Genomic DNA, 15,340 nt, shown 5'->3' on the forward strand with positions numbered 1-15,340 from the left:
TCTCTCTCTCTCTCTCCCCCATCTCCTTCTCTCTGCCCCTCACTCATTTGCACCCTCTCTCTTAAAATGAATGAACAAACAAACAAAAAACAAGTAGATCAAGAACACACAATAAGGGAAAGGTAATATATCCATTCAACGGTGTTGGTAAAACTGGATATCCACATGCAAAAGAACTAAATTGAACCCCTACTTTACATCATATACAAATCAACTTAAAGTAGATTAGACTTACATAAGACTTGAAACTATAAATCTCCTAGAAGAAAATGTAGAAGAAAATCTTAATGACATTGATCTTAGCAATGATTTCATGGATGTGATACCAAAATCAAAGGCAAGAAAAGCTTTATGTTAAGTCAAATAAGCTAGTCACAGAGAGACACTGCATGATCCCACTTATATGAGGCATCTAAAGTAGTCAAATTCACAGAATCAAAGAAAGGAATGGTGGTTGCCAGGAGTTAGGGAGAAGAGAAAATGAGGAGTTATTAGTCAATGGCCATAGAGTGTCACTTAAGCAAGATGAGTAGAGCCCTAGAGATCTAGCTGTATGACATTGTCATATGTCATTGTCATATAGTCAATGATATTCTATTGTGCCCTTAAAAGTTTGTTAAAAAGGTAGATTTCATGTTAAGTGTTCTTATAACAATAAAATAAGATAAATTAAAAATATATAATCCAAGCCTTCTAAAATGGACATCCAAATTATCTGCAAAGAGTATTTTTATATCAGGCAAGCACTGTTGTCATTAAATAAAAAATCAAAAATATGTTTGACCTAATATATTTCTTGTGGCCAAATTTATAATCTACCCAAATTCTGTTTTGTAAGCTTCATGTGTATTTCATTTATTTATTTAGTTTTAAAATATTTTTTCATTTTTGAGAGAGAGAGCGCGCGCATGAGCATGAGTGGGGAGAGCGTCAGAGAGTGGGGGCAGACATCCAAAGTGAGACTCAAACTCATGAACCATGAGATCATGATCTGAGCCTAAGTTGGACCCTCAGCTAACTAAACCACCCAAACATCCCACTTCGTGTGTATTTTGTAGAGCAAGTTGAATTAGAAGAAATTTCCATTATTTGACTATGCTGGACTATAAAAATGAAAATACATTGCTGGCTGTTGTATACAATGTAATGTTCTATGCCCTTTTCTAAGACTGAATACAAGTAGGCTATTAAATATTCATTAAGATGAAACCCACACAGAATTGATGATGCAAGACAAAGTGCTTAGCAGGGCAGAGATGAGCAAGTCTCTTGTCTTTCCTGATGTTTTCTTTCCCTCTTTCCTTAAAAGATGTTCATTCCAAAGTAGGTTAGTTTCTCCAAAAACTTCAATATCTCTCACTCCTCCCTTTCCCCACCTATACTCATACTGTTGCCATGGACTGGAATGCCCTTTCTGTCCCAGGGCCTACTACGACCTATTTGCCCTCTAGTTCAAAGGTACTCCCTTGCAAAGACTTTGCTGTCAGCTTCTCGTCAAACAGGTGGGACCCCTGCCTTCCCACCTCACACAGGTCTCTGTCCAGCACTTAATTCTCATGTTGTAAAGACTGAGGTGCAAACATGAGAAAACAGTGTTTTTTAATTCTATATTTCAGGACTAATTTTATGAGACGTAGTATTCAAAATACAAACATCTATTTTTACACATAATAAGTGGGATGTCTCCAATTTTGGAAGTAAAGTCAATCTCTACTTGGTCTTTTACTGACATATTGTTTTTATAAAGTCTCTAAACACTTAAGTTTTTCTTCCAAGAAATCTTCTGAAGTAAGTTGATGTTACATCCCTGAGTAAAGTGGGTTTTTTCCCTTTCTTCTTCCTCTGTTGCTGTCGATCTATTCCATGTGCAAGGAGGGCAATGGCTTGCGCTAGGCTAGCAGAAAAATCAGCAATAGATCAGGCTGGGATTAAAAAATACTTATTTTTTCTGTATTTATTCGCTTAGTCAAAAAGTAGTCATTGAATGTCTCCTATGATCCAAAGGTTCTATTAGGCTGATACATTTATCATTCGTCAAACATATTTCTCTTGCCTTACTGCTTTACTTTTATATCTAACCTTTTTAAGGCTGAAGCATACCTTAGAGTATGTCTACAGTGGTGTGAAAGCAACAAAATAGAAGTTGTATTGTATGGGAAATTGTATATTAAAGGTAATGATAGAGTGAGCTCCATACATGGCAATTAGTTTACAATGTGCTCCCACAAATGAACTCAGACACCATGATTAATGCTCCCTGGAGCATTCAGTCTCTGTAACTAGTGCTCATTGTACTTACCAGAACCCTACTCTCCCAGATATTATGATAAATACCATGTTGGTTCTAATATTGCTCCAAGTGATTAGGTCTGGGTGTGAGGGGGTGGTGAGATGAAATGGAGATAAAATACAAAGTTTATGTGCTGGTTGCTTAGCAAGGGATCAAGCTGGCAACTCTAAGCGAGGTTTTAGGGTGACATGGGGTCATCTCCATCCAACACACCCCCATGCCCAGTCTGTGGGGGTGATAATGGGTTATAAGTACTGTTTCAAGTTGGCTTTTTGTTGGGTGTGTCTGAAAGCTAAACATCAGAAGGAGAATGAAAGAAAAAAAACTATCCTCCACTTCACAGGAGCAGAGAAGTATCTGGAACCTCACTCCTAGTACTCTGGGACAGTCCTGAAACAGAGGAGGGGCTGTCAGAGAATGACATCATCGACAGACAGCCTCATTCGCTGATGGGACTTGTGTGTAGCCAATACCACTGACTCCCCTCAGCAGGAGATAGACGTCATGATTAGAGCACACCACCCTTGTCAGTCAGCATTCAGTGTTGTGGATTGCGGATTTGAATCTCCAGAATCCTTATGGTGAAGCCTTAATTCCCAGTGTGATGGTGTTTGGGGATAGGGCCTTTGGGAGGCAATTAGGGTTAGGTGAAGTCATGAAGATAGGATTCTCATGATAGGATTAGTGCCCTTAACCACACAGCTCTCTCTCTTTCAATGTATATACACCACAGGAAGGCCATGTGAGGCCACAGTGAGAAGGTGGCCATCTGCAAGTCAAGAGGAGAGCCCTCACGAGAAAGAACGAGCTCACACCTTGATCTTGGATTTTCCAGCCAGAACTGTGAGGAAATTAGTTTCTGTCATCTAGGCTGCTGACTCTGGTATTTCGTTACAGCAGCCCAAGCAGACTGACATATTCTGATCCACCAGACTGTACTCCTCTTGAGGTTAGGTATCCAGTGTGTTCAACTCCTGAATCACTAGCCCATAGCAAAGGACTCCCTTCACACACACACACACACACACACACACCCAAGCCCCAGGAGTGATGGGGCAGAACAAGGTCTCCATGACTTCCTGGGACCACAATGGTCCAAAAGTCCTTATTAATTTGGGGTGCTCTCCATTTAGCTCTCCCTTGTCAAGAGTTCATCTAATCATGATAATGATGGAAACCAGAATTTAAAGAGCCCTCTCTGTGTGCCAGACAGGTACCTGACAAGTACTGTCTCATGAAATCTTCCCAACAACCCAGTGAGGTGGGTGCTACTTTTATGTACTAATTTTACAGATATGGAAACTAAGGCACAAAGAGTTTAGACAACCTAACAGGAATCCTAATAACATGGGATTTAAGAGTCTAAAGTTTTGATTGCTTATTCATTAAAAAAAAAAATACTGAACAGCTATTACGTATCATGCCCTGCAATAGGTGATAGGCTTCCAGGGGGGTCAAGATAGATGTAGTCCTGCTCTCCCAATCCAGTGACAGTAGACAGACAAAGAATTCACCATCTATACTCATAGCCCATAATATGTGCAATTAAGAAAATGAACAAAGTCACTGGGGACCTAGCTTGATAAGGCTGTTAGGAAAGGATGGTCAGAGGAGATGAGATTTGAATTCAGATCTGAAGGGAAAGGTGGGAGTGGAGGTGGGCATGGTCTTTCAGGGAAAAGGAACAGCACGTGCAAAGGCCCTGAAGAGGGAAAGTATTGAGCAAGTTTGAGGAGCTGAATGGGGCCAGAGAGGCAAGCCTGAGAGTTGGGAGAGAGTGTAGAGTGTAATGGGAGGGGTCTGAAGAGCCCTGAGGGGACAGAAGCATCGTTCCCATGGCTCACAGCACATCGGGTAAGAAAAGGAAGGGAGTAGGTGCTCTGTTGGGCACTGTGCTAAGGCCTTTATCTACAGTGTACCCTTCCAACTTCACCACAGCACCTGGAGGTGCATCTAACATATCTCTTTTGCACATGAGCTACTTGACCTCAAGACTAAACACATGACTTGGCCAAGTCCCCAGAGATGACTAAAGGAACTGAGATCTGGATCCATCACCATGTCCTGCCTTCCCTAAGGTCCCCAAGCCACCCCAGAAGGAGCCCAGCTTCCTGAGCTGGGATGCTGGGTGCTGATGTCCTGTCAGGGGACCAGGGGAGCAAGAGACAAGCATAGCCTGCTGAGCAGCACTCTTTGCCTGGACGAATGAGTTCCCTCCAGGTGTCATCTTTCTTTGCTCATCAAAGTGTCCTTTCTTGAAAGCAGTGATTACTCAAGTCTTTCATTTTCAAGGAAACTGTGCTGTCTTGGGTAAAAGGCAATGAGTCACTGCACGACTCAATGAAGTGCTGCAGTCACCTGGACCCCTTAGTGCAGGGAAAGGCTCCAGTGCCACCAAGCCCTCATCGTGCACTGTGGCAGAAGCCACCTTTGGGACAGGAATGGGGCTTCTGGTAGGGCTGGGCAGGGACAGTCCAACATCTGGGGCTCTGTGGCCTTTAGGGGGATGGCTCCCATCTTACACAAGAAGGCCCGGGGAAGGCCAGGTGGATCTGGTTGTCTCTCCCTTGCTATGTACTATGAGAACCCAGTTGGCCACAAGTTTGCTTTTCAACCACTTTCTTCTAAGTCCATCAACTTTTCTCCATATTTCTCAATATACAAAATGACTGCTAGAAGAGAGCTGAATGAAAGATATATTTTGTTGAAATTGTTGAGCATCTAAAAGACTTCTATCTCATAAGGAGAAGAAAAAGGGAGAGGGGGAAGGGAAAGGCAAAATAAAACCAGAGCCTCCTTTCATCCACTTAAATAAGAGTTTTCTGACTTGGCCATTCAACACACATTTCTTGGGAGCCTGCTATGTGCCTGCCGGGCAGCCGGGCACCTCTCTCGGGTGTCAGAGAGCACATAGCAAGGACTAAGGTACTGGAGCCTCCTGAGAGTTACTCGGGACCTGCACCTCAGTGACATGTGGGACCACCACATCCAAAGGTTGGGGAAGCTTTCAGGGGACATTGGCTTTTCGGTACAGAGGAGAATCAGGGGAATCCACGAATGTTAGGGCCATGAAGAATGGCAGGATTTCCCAGGAAGCACCCACTCTGTGACACTGGGAATCTGGTCTCATTCATGCACGTGTCCTACATCCAACAACGAGTGTGCACAACAGGTGCTCAAGAAACATGGTGGGATGGATGGTTGGGGAAGAGGGCAACAGTGGAAGCAGCATGGTGGTGACAATGCCTGACCCATGCTGAGAAGTCTCTAGCTACGTTGGTGCTTGGGAGGCTAAGTGGGGGATGGGGAGGGTGAAGGCCAGAAAGGCAGAGAGGGGTTTGGATGCTCGCTGAAAGGTGTGGATATTTCTGGAGAGGGAATTGGCAACTATTAAAAAGCAGAGTAACGTGGTCAGGGTCAAGTTTCAACAAAATTAATCCAGTCACATTTAAAACACAGATTAATTCATAATTGCACGCCTCTAAAAATCATTTCACATCTCTGGACTTCCCTTTCCTTATTCGATGCAAGAAGGTACGTGGGCAGGACTGTGATGAGTGACGTGGTCACCATAGGCTGCATGGAACACACCTGAGCATAACTGCCCCAGGGGAGAGGAAGGGAGGCCCCACCGGCCAGGCACCCTGGAGAGCCCACCCTGGAGGCCCTCCTGGCTCTGGAGATGCTCTTACCTGTAGTCCAGTCTCAGAGGGACAGTTTCCAGGCCACCAATCTGACAGTAAGGCTCCAAGTTGGAGAGTTCATACAGCTGGATTTCACGGTTTCTGTTCGAAGATCAAGCACAGCTGGTGTAAACTTAAACCCCTCACTTCACTTTTGTGAAACATATTTTATATTCCATGGGTTACACAAAACAGAGACCCCTGATCAGTAAACCACCTGTCATACTGATTAGCCCCTCTAGCTGAACCTGAGGTCTTCCTCCACCATTCCACCATTTGGGGACATCTCTTCTGCCCGCTTCTAAAACGGCCTGTCCTGTCCTTCTCTATCAGGAGACTGGCACAGGCTGCAACAACATGAGCTCTGGGTGCCAGTAGTAGGGGCGTTAGATCCCGGCTCACCACTCAGCCGCCCAGCTGCAAAATGGGGATCCTACCAGTTCCTGTCTTTCAGGAGCATCACACGGGAGGATGTGTGAGAAAATGATTAGTCTAGGACTTGGGGTTCCTAAGGGCTCAAAACGTGAGCTGTTGTTTACTGCGTATAACAAAGATCTGCCAATTGGAGGGTCAAGCCTCTTTCTGTAAACTAAAGGGTTAACTCGGTGCTCCCCCTAATTTCCCATCTTTCCAATCTGCACCCTTGACCTCTTCCCTCCTCTGTTAGCCTGTCTACCTTGGAGCTGACTGTGAGTATTAGAAATTACCACTTCGACCTGTTGGCATGGAACAAACAGGGGTCACTCTCTAAATTCCAAAGCCTTGTCTTTCCCTCAGTGTGAAATGTCTTTCTTTCCACCTCCTTGTCATCTACCCTGCAGCTCAAGTGGTTGCCTGGTGTCATAAGCCTTGCCTCATCTCTGAGTTGTCAGCTCAGATTCTCTAGTAAGTGACTGTGCAATTGCTGAATTGCTCCATGCGCAAAAGACATGATGATTAAATGATCAAGCATGGCTTTTAAAATCAAACTGGGCAGGGCGCCTGGGTGGCTCAGTCAGTTAAGCCTCTGAGTTCCACTCAGATAATGATCTCACGGTTCGTGGGTTCGAGCCCCTCATCAGGTTCTGTGCTGACCGCTAGCTCAGAGCCTGGAGCCTGCTTCAGACTCTGTGTCTCCCTCTCTCTCTGACCCTCCCCTGTTCACACTGTCTCTCTCTCTCTCTCTCTCAGAAATAAATAAAACATTAAAAAAGAAATTTTTAAAAAATTTTAATAAATAAATAAAATCAAACAGGGCAGAATGTATATACCCAGGCTTATTGTTTTTTAGTAGTTAATATTAATTATATGAATACATTTTAATATATTAAAGGATGTATTTTAATTATTAAATTTAATTGTATTTAATAGCCTTGATTATCTGAGGTTGGATTAACTGTTCATTAAAGTGGTTGAAGCCTAGGAAACCAGGGAACTCTGGAGAAGAGCAGGTGGAGAAGGGAAAACTCCCAGTAGGCGGGGCTGTGGGAATTCCTTTCAAGCTCCGCCCCTTCCCTTAGCCTTGCTGCCTGAGCCCAGAGCTTAGGAGTCTGACTCCTGGGTCTTCCCGCCCTGATCACAGTTCACATCCCTGCTCCAGCACCTCTCAACCTTGTGGGAACTTGGTTTTGTTTTACCGTTGATTTGAAATTTTCCCCATTTTCTTCCCAACAAGCCACACCCCATTTGCTCAGGCCATGACTGAGGCTGACCAAGCAGCCCAGACGCTACCCATTCATTTTCCTACACTGCCATGAGCAAAACCTTCAGGACTTTCCTTCCCAGCCCCAGATCCATTCTTCTGAGGCTCTTCAGCAAGGAGCACCATTTTTTTTTTTTTACTGTGGGTTTGATTTTTTTGAATCTGTCCAAAGAACTTTGGACTGAATTTTGGTGGATAATAAAATAGGAATATGATGTTGAATCTAAAATAAGATGTGCTAAAAGATCACAAGACTGATATTTTCCCCATCTGGCCCATACTTTCACTCTGGACGTATTCCAAAAGAGGGCCTCTTGTCCGTGTTTGAGGCAACGACGACATCATTGCAATCGGCCAAACAAGGCCATAACTTTGCAAAGCAGCTTGATTGAAATTATGACTTCCAACACTTTTTTTAAAAAGGCTTCATGACTTTTAAATACCACAAATGTGTGTCTGTGTAAACACACACAGAAATAGATGTCATAACACAATGATTGTTTGTTTCCAATGGAAGAGCCTCAGGCACTCACCCAGTCCCTATGATCAGTTTGTTGTACTGTGGCATGCTGATGACATCTGTCACCCACCTCGGCTTCCGGCTGATGGACTTGTCCTAATGTGCGGAGGAGTGGAAATAAACAAAAATACACCTTTTTAATGATAGGACAGTTTCATAAGACAATAGGTGTGCTTAAAATTATAGTTTTTAAAATCTGATGTTGTCTTTCAAGTAAAAAGAACTTGCTACATAGATTCAAAGAGCTACATTTATCCCCTCTCTCTAGGGAAGGCTTATCTGGCAGCCTGAGGGGTTTAAGATCCGAAGGAACTTCTAGTGTAGAGGATAAGTTGCCAGAGGGCAGAGGTGAGTTTCTATATCCCCAGCCCCCAGCAGAGAGCCTAGGCTCTGTCGAGACTCAACTATATGTTGAACGAGATAATAATAATCATAAAGACTTTAAGAGAGAATATATTCCGAAATAGGTCAGGCATTTTTATTCCTATCTTCAGTCTGCTTCCCGAATGCTTTCTTGCCTCTGAATTTCTGATTCTGTGATTCAATACGTTCTCTGAAGACAAACCCTAGGATCTCCACCTAAACTGAAATAATCATTAACGGGGGGGGGCGGGGGGGAGGAAAATTCTTTTCCATTTGTCATTGATTAAGACATATGATAAATTCCATGATGGAATCATGTGTCATTCATTACTCCATCTGATTTTAGAAGCAAAATGAAGCACTATCTTGTACTACATATAGGGATCATATTTGATTTGCATTCTATAGGCTAGCAAGAGACAACATGAATGTATTACATTCAAGGACACAATTTCTGTAATCACGCCACTTGAAGAGCAGTTTAAAATAGCAAATAAAATCAAACTGGAGCACTCAGCATCCTTATCAAATGAAAATCACATACAAAAACTCTCTTTCTCCTTTTCAACTTCAGCTGCAGGGACCAGAAATAAATCGTGCCATCTTCTCTGATCATGATTAAGGTGTCGTCAGGCATAGAGAGAATGCGCAGCACGGGACCCCCATGTGCTGGCCCCTGCGGCACAGCAGGCAGCTGGAAGGAAACCTCTTTCTGTTGGGCCAAAGCATCCGCTTGCTCTGAATACTGGAGCTGCAGATATGTGCAGAAACCATCCTGGAGAATGAAAGGAAATTCATTCAACATCCACCATGCTTCTTCCTTTCAAAGGTTCTCTTTACCATCAGGGTGTGGATAATGCCTTTCTCGGACACAACATAATTATTTGTACAAACCAGTTCATTAGTATGCCCAAAACTCAACGGTCATAATTGGGTGTGCCTGTTTAGTTGGGGCTGGAAGTCTATCACCCAGCTTGGGCTCCCTTCCCCACCCCCAGTCTCTCTCTCTTTCTCTCTCTCTCTAAAGAAGAAGAAGATGATGATGGTGGTGGTGGTGGTTGCAGTGGTGGTGATTGACAGTATACGATGTTCTAGGCAACCTTGACTTTCCTCTCAATTCTCTTGATACCTGTATGAGATAGGTACTACTGTTCTTCTCATTTACAAATTTGGAAACCCAAGCTTTGAAAAAGTTAAACAGCTTGCCCAAGATCAAACAACTAGTAAGTGACTGGCCAGAGACTCGAGTCCTTACGGATCGACTGCACAGTTCCCACCCACCACGATATATGCCTTATTTAGAATCTCAGCGGTACACCTAGGGAAAAGAACTCTATGGTTATAGGCACAGGGTGGGGGAACTTTAGGGCCTGGGAGCACCTCTTTTCTCTCCACTGCCCCCAAAGCCTCACTTCACTAGAACCTCTCTTTTCTGAAATCCTGACTTGCTATTCAAATCAGATGACAATGTAAACACTTGTATTTGATTTGGTTGGGGAATTGGCCCAAGGTCTGTATAGAGATGTCTTACTGCCCAAGCTGTCATTTTAGAACTTAATTCATCATGGAACAATAGAAGGGCACGGACAGACACAATGGCAGAGAATGTTTAAAGCAGATGTCTCCGTTCCTTGTTATTATACGATCCAAATTGGGTGATATTAATAATGATGATGATGATGATGATATTTGTTGAGAATTTACTTTGTGACTATCCCTGTTCTAAACATTTTACATGTATTAACTGATATGATTATCTCACAGAATTTCTTGCTCACTGATATTTCACCTTTGCTTTGGGGTAAGGTGACAAATGTATCTTTTTTTCTGTGGTTTTAGGACACTCCTCTTGGAACTTGCGTTAGCTACTAAATCCCTAGTTAAACTATTCTAAGTTTAATATGACATTACAAAATTTGAAAACTGTGAACAAGTATATGACCCTCAGTTCAGCTTCAAGTTGACAAAGGCACTGGGGGGCATAGCCTACCCAGCACCAACATTTTACGTTTTTCCTTTATTAATCTCCAATTTGATTATAAAGCATAACCCAACTTACCCATTCAATTCTGCCCATTGATTCATAGTCTATTTTCATGAAAAGTTGTTCTATTTGTTTAATACTCTGGAAAGGAAAAAAAATCTGTTTATAGACAGCACAGGAGTAAACTCTTTACTAGGTTGTTGAGGGAGAAGATGCAGAAGGAAAGGAAATCTTAATTTTTTTCAACTTATGAATTTCACAGTAAAATGCACAATACTCAAAGATCTCTGGAATGCCTGTCCAAAACATTAATAGGACAGTTAGTTGGAGTTCAGTGCACTGACCCTAAAACTCTTTCCCCATGAGATACTGGGGCTCCTAGAACTTCTATTTTTGAAACAAAGCCCCAATTAGCATGAAGAGCTTTGTGTCTCTCAGCTCCAGTGCTCCCAGACTACCCTGGTCAGTTCTTTAGGGACCCCACTTTAGATAACAGCAGAACAAGTTCTGGGGGAAGGGGTAAGAGTGCTCCCTTGGGTGTATCCCAAAGCAAGAAGACATGCAGGTCATGAACATTATTATTGAGTATTAGAAAGATTATTCTATGAAAAGGAAAGAAGATTTCTTCTGTGTGGCTGTAATAAGCAGATTATAAAATGGACCCAATGATCCCTACTCTTGGTGTTCATGGTCTATGTAATCCCCTCCCCTTGAGCAGCTTGCTTGTAGCCAATACAATACCTTAATGTAGAGGGTAATGTCATTTCTATGATTCAATTACATGAGATCCTAACTTTGGCCTTGTTAACAGGCTCTTCCCAGCTCACTCCGATGAGGCCTGCTGCCCTGTTGTGAGCCGCCCTGATGAGAGGCCAACACGGCAAGGAACTGAGGGCAGCCTCCGGGCAGCAGTTAGCAAGGAAATGAATCCTGATAACAACCATGTGTCCTTGGAAGAGGATCTTTCCCCAGCCAAGCTTTCAGATGAGACCCCAGTAATAGCTACCACCTTGATTGCAGCCTCATGAGACACCCTAAAACAGAGAACCCAGCTAAGCCATGACTGAATTCCTAACTCCCAAAAAATGTGAGATAATAAACATGTATTGTTTGGGGCACCTGGGTGGCTCCATCAGTTATACGTCCGACTCTTGATTTTGGCTCAGGTCATGTCCTCACGGTTCAGGAGATTGAGCCCACAGCACAGAGCCTGCTTGAGATTCTCTCTCTTCCTTTCTCTCTGCCCCTTCTCCTTCCCCTCTCTCTCTCAAAATAAACTTAAAATCAATCAATCAATAAGTATTGTTTTAAACTACTAAGTTTGTAGTAATTTGTTATGGTGGCTCAAAACAATAGAAACTGAGCTAATGGGTAAAAGATTAAGAAAGACCAATTTTAGTTCACAAAGAGGAAAAAAAGTTTCTAATATCAAAGCTCTCTGACCTTGAAATGGGCTGCCTTGTAAAGGATTGTGTTTTCTTTAGCTGACGGTATTCAGGCATCTGCTGACTCACGGCTTATCAGAGAAGAAAATTTGAGTATTGAAGGAGTATATACCCGGTAACCTCTAAGGTCCTTTCAAACCCCAAGCTTCTGTAATTTCAGGAGTGTATGTAGAAGGTTGTTTCAACAGAAATGGAAAGGGTATACTTCTATTTGGGAGAGTAAAATGCTGCCTTTTCGAGTATAAGTCCCAGGTGTGTTTGCCTTTGCATAGTGATGGCAGTAAAAGGGAGAAAAAAGATAATGCCTGGTGTTCAAGACACCAAGGCATTGCCCCTTAGTGAATCAACACTCAGTGCCAGTGTAGAGGTTGTGAGAGAAGACCCTGGCTGCAGAACTCAGCTCAGCCCCCAGTTGCCTATAAGACATGCTCAAATGGAGACGTATCATCCTCCCAGATGTGGCTGACAGCGCGGACTCCACCATGGCAACTAGACAATACCATGCGCATAATATGTAACAAATGGTTTTGAAATGAATGTCCAAACAAACCAAAACACCCAGAGGGGTGCCCTCAAGAAGAGCCTAGGGCCATCCCTCGGCTTGAGCCCAGGTTCAAGAGATGGAATGGAAATAGAAAAGCTCAGGATGAGAGAAATCACTGCCTGGGCTCAGGCTACCCATCTATACCACCTTGTCACCACACACCAGAGTGTAGGGAAGCTTTGAGTGCGCCTGGGCATCTTGGAGCTCCAGACAACGTGCATCGGGCAAGGGTCACACGTCATTGCAAGCCCTGGCAGGATTTGGCCCTCAGACAGGGCATGGGTCATCAAATGGTCTCTCTTCCAGCCCAGAGCTGGGACAGGGTGGGGGGTAGGATAGATCTATACATAAATGGATTCTGCCCATGGCACTGCCTTCTCAGCGAGATTATGTGGGATTCTGACAGGCATTTGCCTACTTCCTCCACGCAATGACTCACTCACAGAAGAAACACAGATTGAGCACCAATGGTATACCATGTGCTGTGTCAGATGCTGAGGCCTCAAGAGCTGAAATGTGTGTCACCTGCCCTCACACCATTCACTGTATAGTGGGGACACAAACAAGACAAAGATGTAACACAAAGTGATTCATTCTCTGCCCCAGGTAACTACAGACCACTGTCAGGTTAAAAGAAGCATCTCTTAATTTCTAGGAAAGCTAGGACAGACCCTTTCAAGTCCACAATGGCCTCACTGCCTTAACATCATTCATTCATTCAACATTTATGGGGCACCTGAATGTGTCACACACATGGTGCTAGATTCTGATAATATTTTAAAAAATCAGAATTCAGAGAGTCTTTTCTGAAGCAAAACATGGGAGGAGAGCATTCTAGGCAAAAGGAACAGTACATGTAAAGATATAGAGTAAGAAAATAGGGTATCACTTCTTCTACTCTCCGCAAAACCCAAGGGCTTGGTGGACTTTTGGACTAAGACTCCCATTCCTATAGATGCCACCCACGTCTGAAATGCTCAGCCTGTACATTGTGCTCTTCCTAAATGCTATTCTTTAGTGCCCTCGACCTTTTCTGGCATTAAATTTTGACTAAGTCAACACTTCCTAGAAAAAGTGAAGGGGATAATTCCTGTTTTTTTAGCAGGGACTAGACTATGAAACCCTAGAACAGTGGAGAGGACATGGGACTGTTAGGTGTTCCTCTTAGCCATCCTTCCTTACTAAGAGAACATACAACTTTTAACTGAACACATGTTTCCTCAGAAAAAAATCACCACATTTACCGGGCTCCTTTGTGGCTGTATATGACATGTGATTCATTTCTGACTGAAAAGTTAAAAAAAAAAAAATCACAGGCAGCTTTTGAGAATTGTCCTTAAAGGGAAGGAGTACATTCTTTTTTGCCCCTTCTCTCTTCCTGCTGTCTGGAGTGAGATCATGTTGGCTAGAGTCTGAGCAGCCATCTTGAGCCATGAAGAAGAGCCCACGTGCTGACAGCAGGAGAGCATGACAGGCTTGCCCTGATGACAGGCTTGCCCTGATGACTTAATGAAGCCCCGTGACTGTCCCAAATGCCTTCCTGAGAAGCTGAGGTACATTACTCAGAATCTCCAACCTTCTGTCTTTTCAGCTACAAAATAAATAGGAATGCCTTCCAACAAAGCTATTCAGATATTCAGAGACTAATGAAATGAAACACGTAAAGACCCTAAGACAGTATGGTCACACAAACACAAATGAATTGTTTGATAAATAAGTAAAGGGAGACATGGTTTTGTGGCTCCTCGGTGATATACTGTATAAAATTAACCTTAGTACAAGTGGTCCCAAAAAATCTGATCCCAGTCCTACATTCTGTTGTTCATATTCCCTAGAGGTGTTTGACAGCAGCATGCTGGCTTTTGCCTGTGTGTCTCTGGAAATGCTGGTCCGTCTTCTGGAAGACCTTGCCTGTCTATCCCTCCTTTATGGAGCGATTCCCTTCATGCCTCAAAACTCAGCCCAAGTTTTGTCTCCTCCAGGCCCAACTCCCTGGTCTGGGTGATATGCCCCCACGGCACCCACGCTGAATTCTAGAGTGGCTCTGATCTCTCTGAGGGTAGAGACTATATCTTAACTGACTGTGTGCCCCACGGACTAAAACAAAGCCTTAGTAACTATTTATTAAGTAAATACTGGCCCACTAAACATTTACTGAATGGATGAATGAGAGGGTAAGGGAGTGAGTGGCTGACTAGGCGGCCAGGCATTCTTAAAATATAGGTAATTAGACTGCTGTGGTTAAAAAGATCTGTAATGTTGGACACCCAATAATTTATCCATTTAAAAACACTCTCTCCTCCAAACAGAAGTTCTTTGTATATAGTATTGCACAAATAGAGGGGTGATTGTTTAAAAATAGGTTCCATTTAATGATCATTTCTCATCGTAGGAGAAATTTTAGACACACCTAAACTTCACTGTGGCTGTTAAAACTGTGGGTTTTGCACTTAGAAGGGGCATTCTTTTTTCAAATTCCAGGGACTAGATCTAAGAGCTTTACCTTGAATTTGCTTTTATATATAATTTAAGCTGTAATCAGGAAGACTTAGTAAGTGGAGCTGGAAGAGCCCCTTCTTTTAGAATATGATTATATATACATAATGATTATTTAAATAGAATTATTTATTGCTATGGACTGAGTGTTTGTGTTCTGACCCCGCCTCCAAATTCATATGTTGAAGTCCTAATGGCTGATGTGATGGTATTAGGAGGTGGGGACTTTGGGAGGTGCTCAGGCCATGAGGATGGAGCCTTTGTGAATGATGTTTGTGCTTTTATGAAAGACACCCCACAGAGCTCCCAAGTCCCTTCTGCCACATGAGGACAT

General features: G+C 43.2%; 1 protein-coding gene across 5 annotated transcripts in view; it reads right to left on the reverse strand.

Annotated features, from left to right (window-relative positions):
• Window positions 1–15,340, reverse strand: part of LOC120223068 — a 72,705-nt gene that overhangs the window by 45,957 nt on the left and 11,408 nt on the right. For all 5 annotated transcript variants that reach the window (XM_039221116.1, XM_039221115.1, XM_039221117.1 and 2 more), the window contains exons 4-7: window positions 10,597–10,662; window positions 9,082–9,312; window positions 8,188–8,270; window positions 5,983–6,075 (exon numbers count right to left, since the gene is read on the reverse strand). In XM_039221116.1, the coding sequence (XP_039077047.1) occupies window positions 5,983–6,075; window positions 8,188–8,270; window positions 9,082–9,312; window positions 10,597–10,662 (473 nt within the window). The remainder of the gene's footprint in view (window positions 1–5,982; window positions 6,076–8,187; window positions 8,271–9,081; window positions 9,313–10,596; window positions 10,663–15,340) is intronic.

This window comes from Hyaena hyaena, unplaced genomic scaffold, assembly GCF_003009895.1.
Source record: "Hyaena hyaena isolate Hyena2069 unplaced genomic scaffold, ASM300989v1 scaffold_944, whole genome shotgun sequence".
NCBI lineage: Eukaryota > Metazoa > Chordata > Mammalia > Carnivora > Hyaenidae > Hyaena > Hyaena hyaena.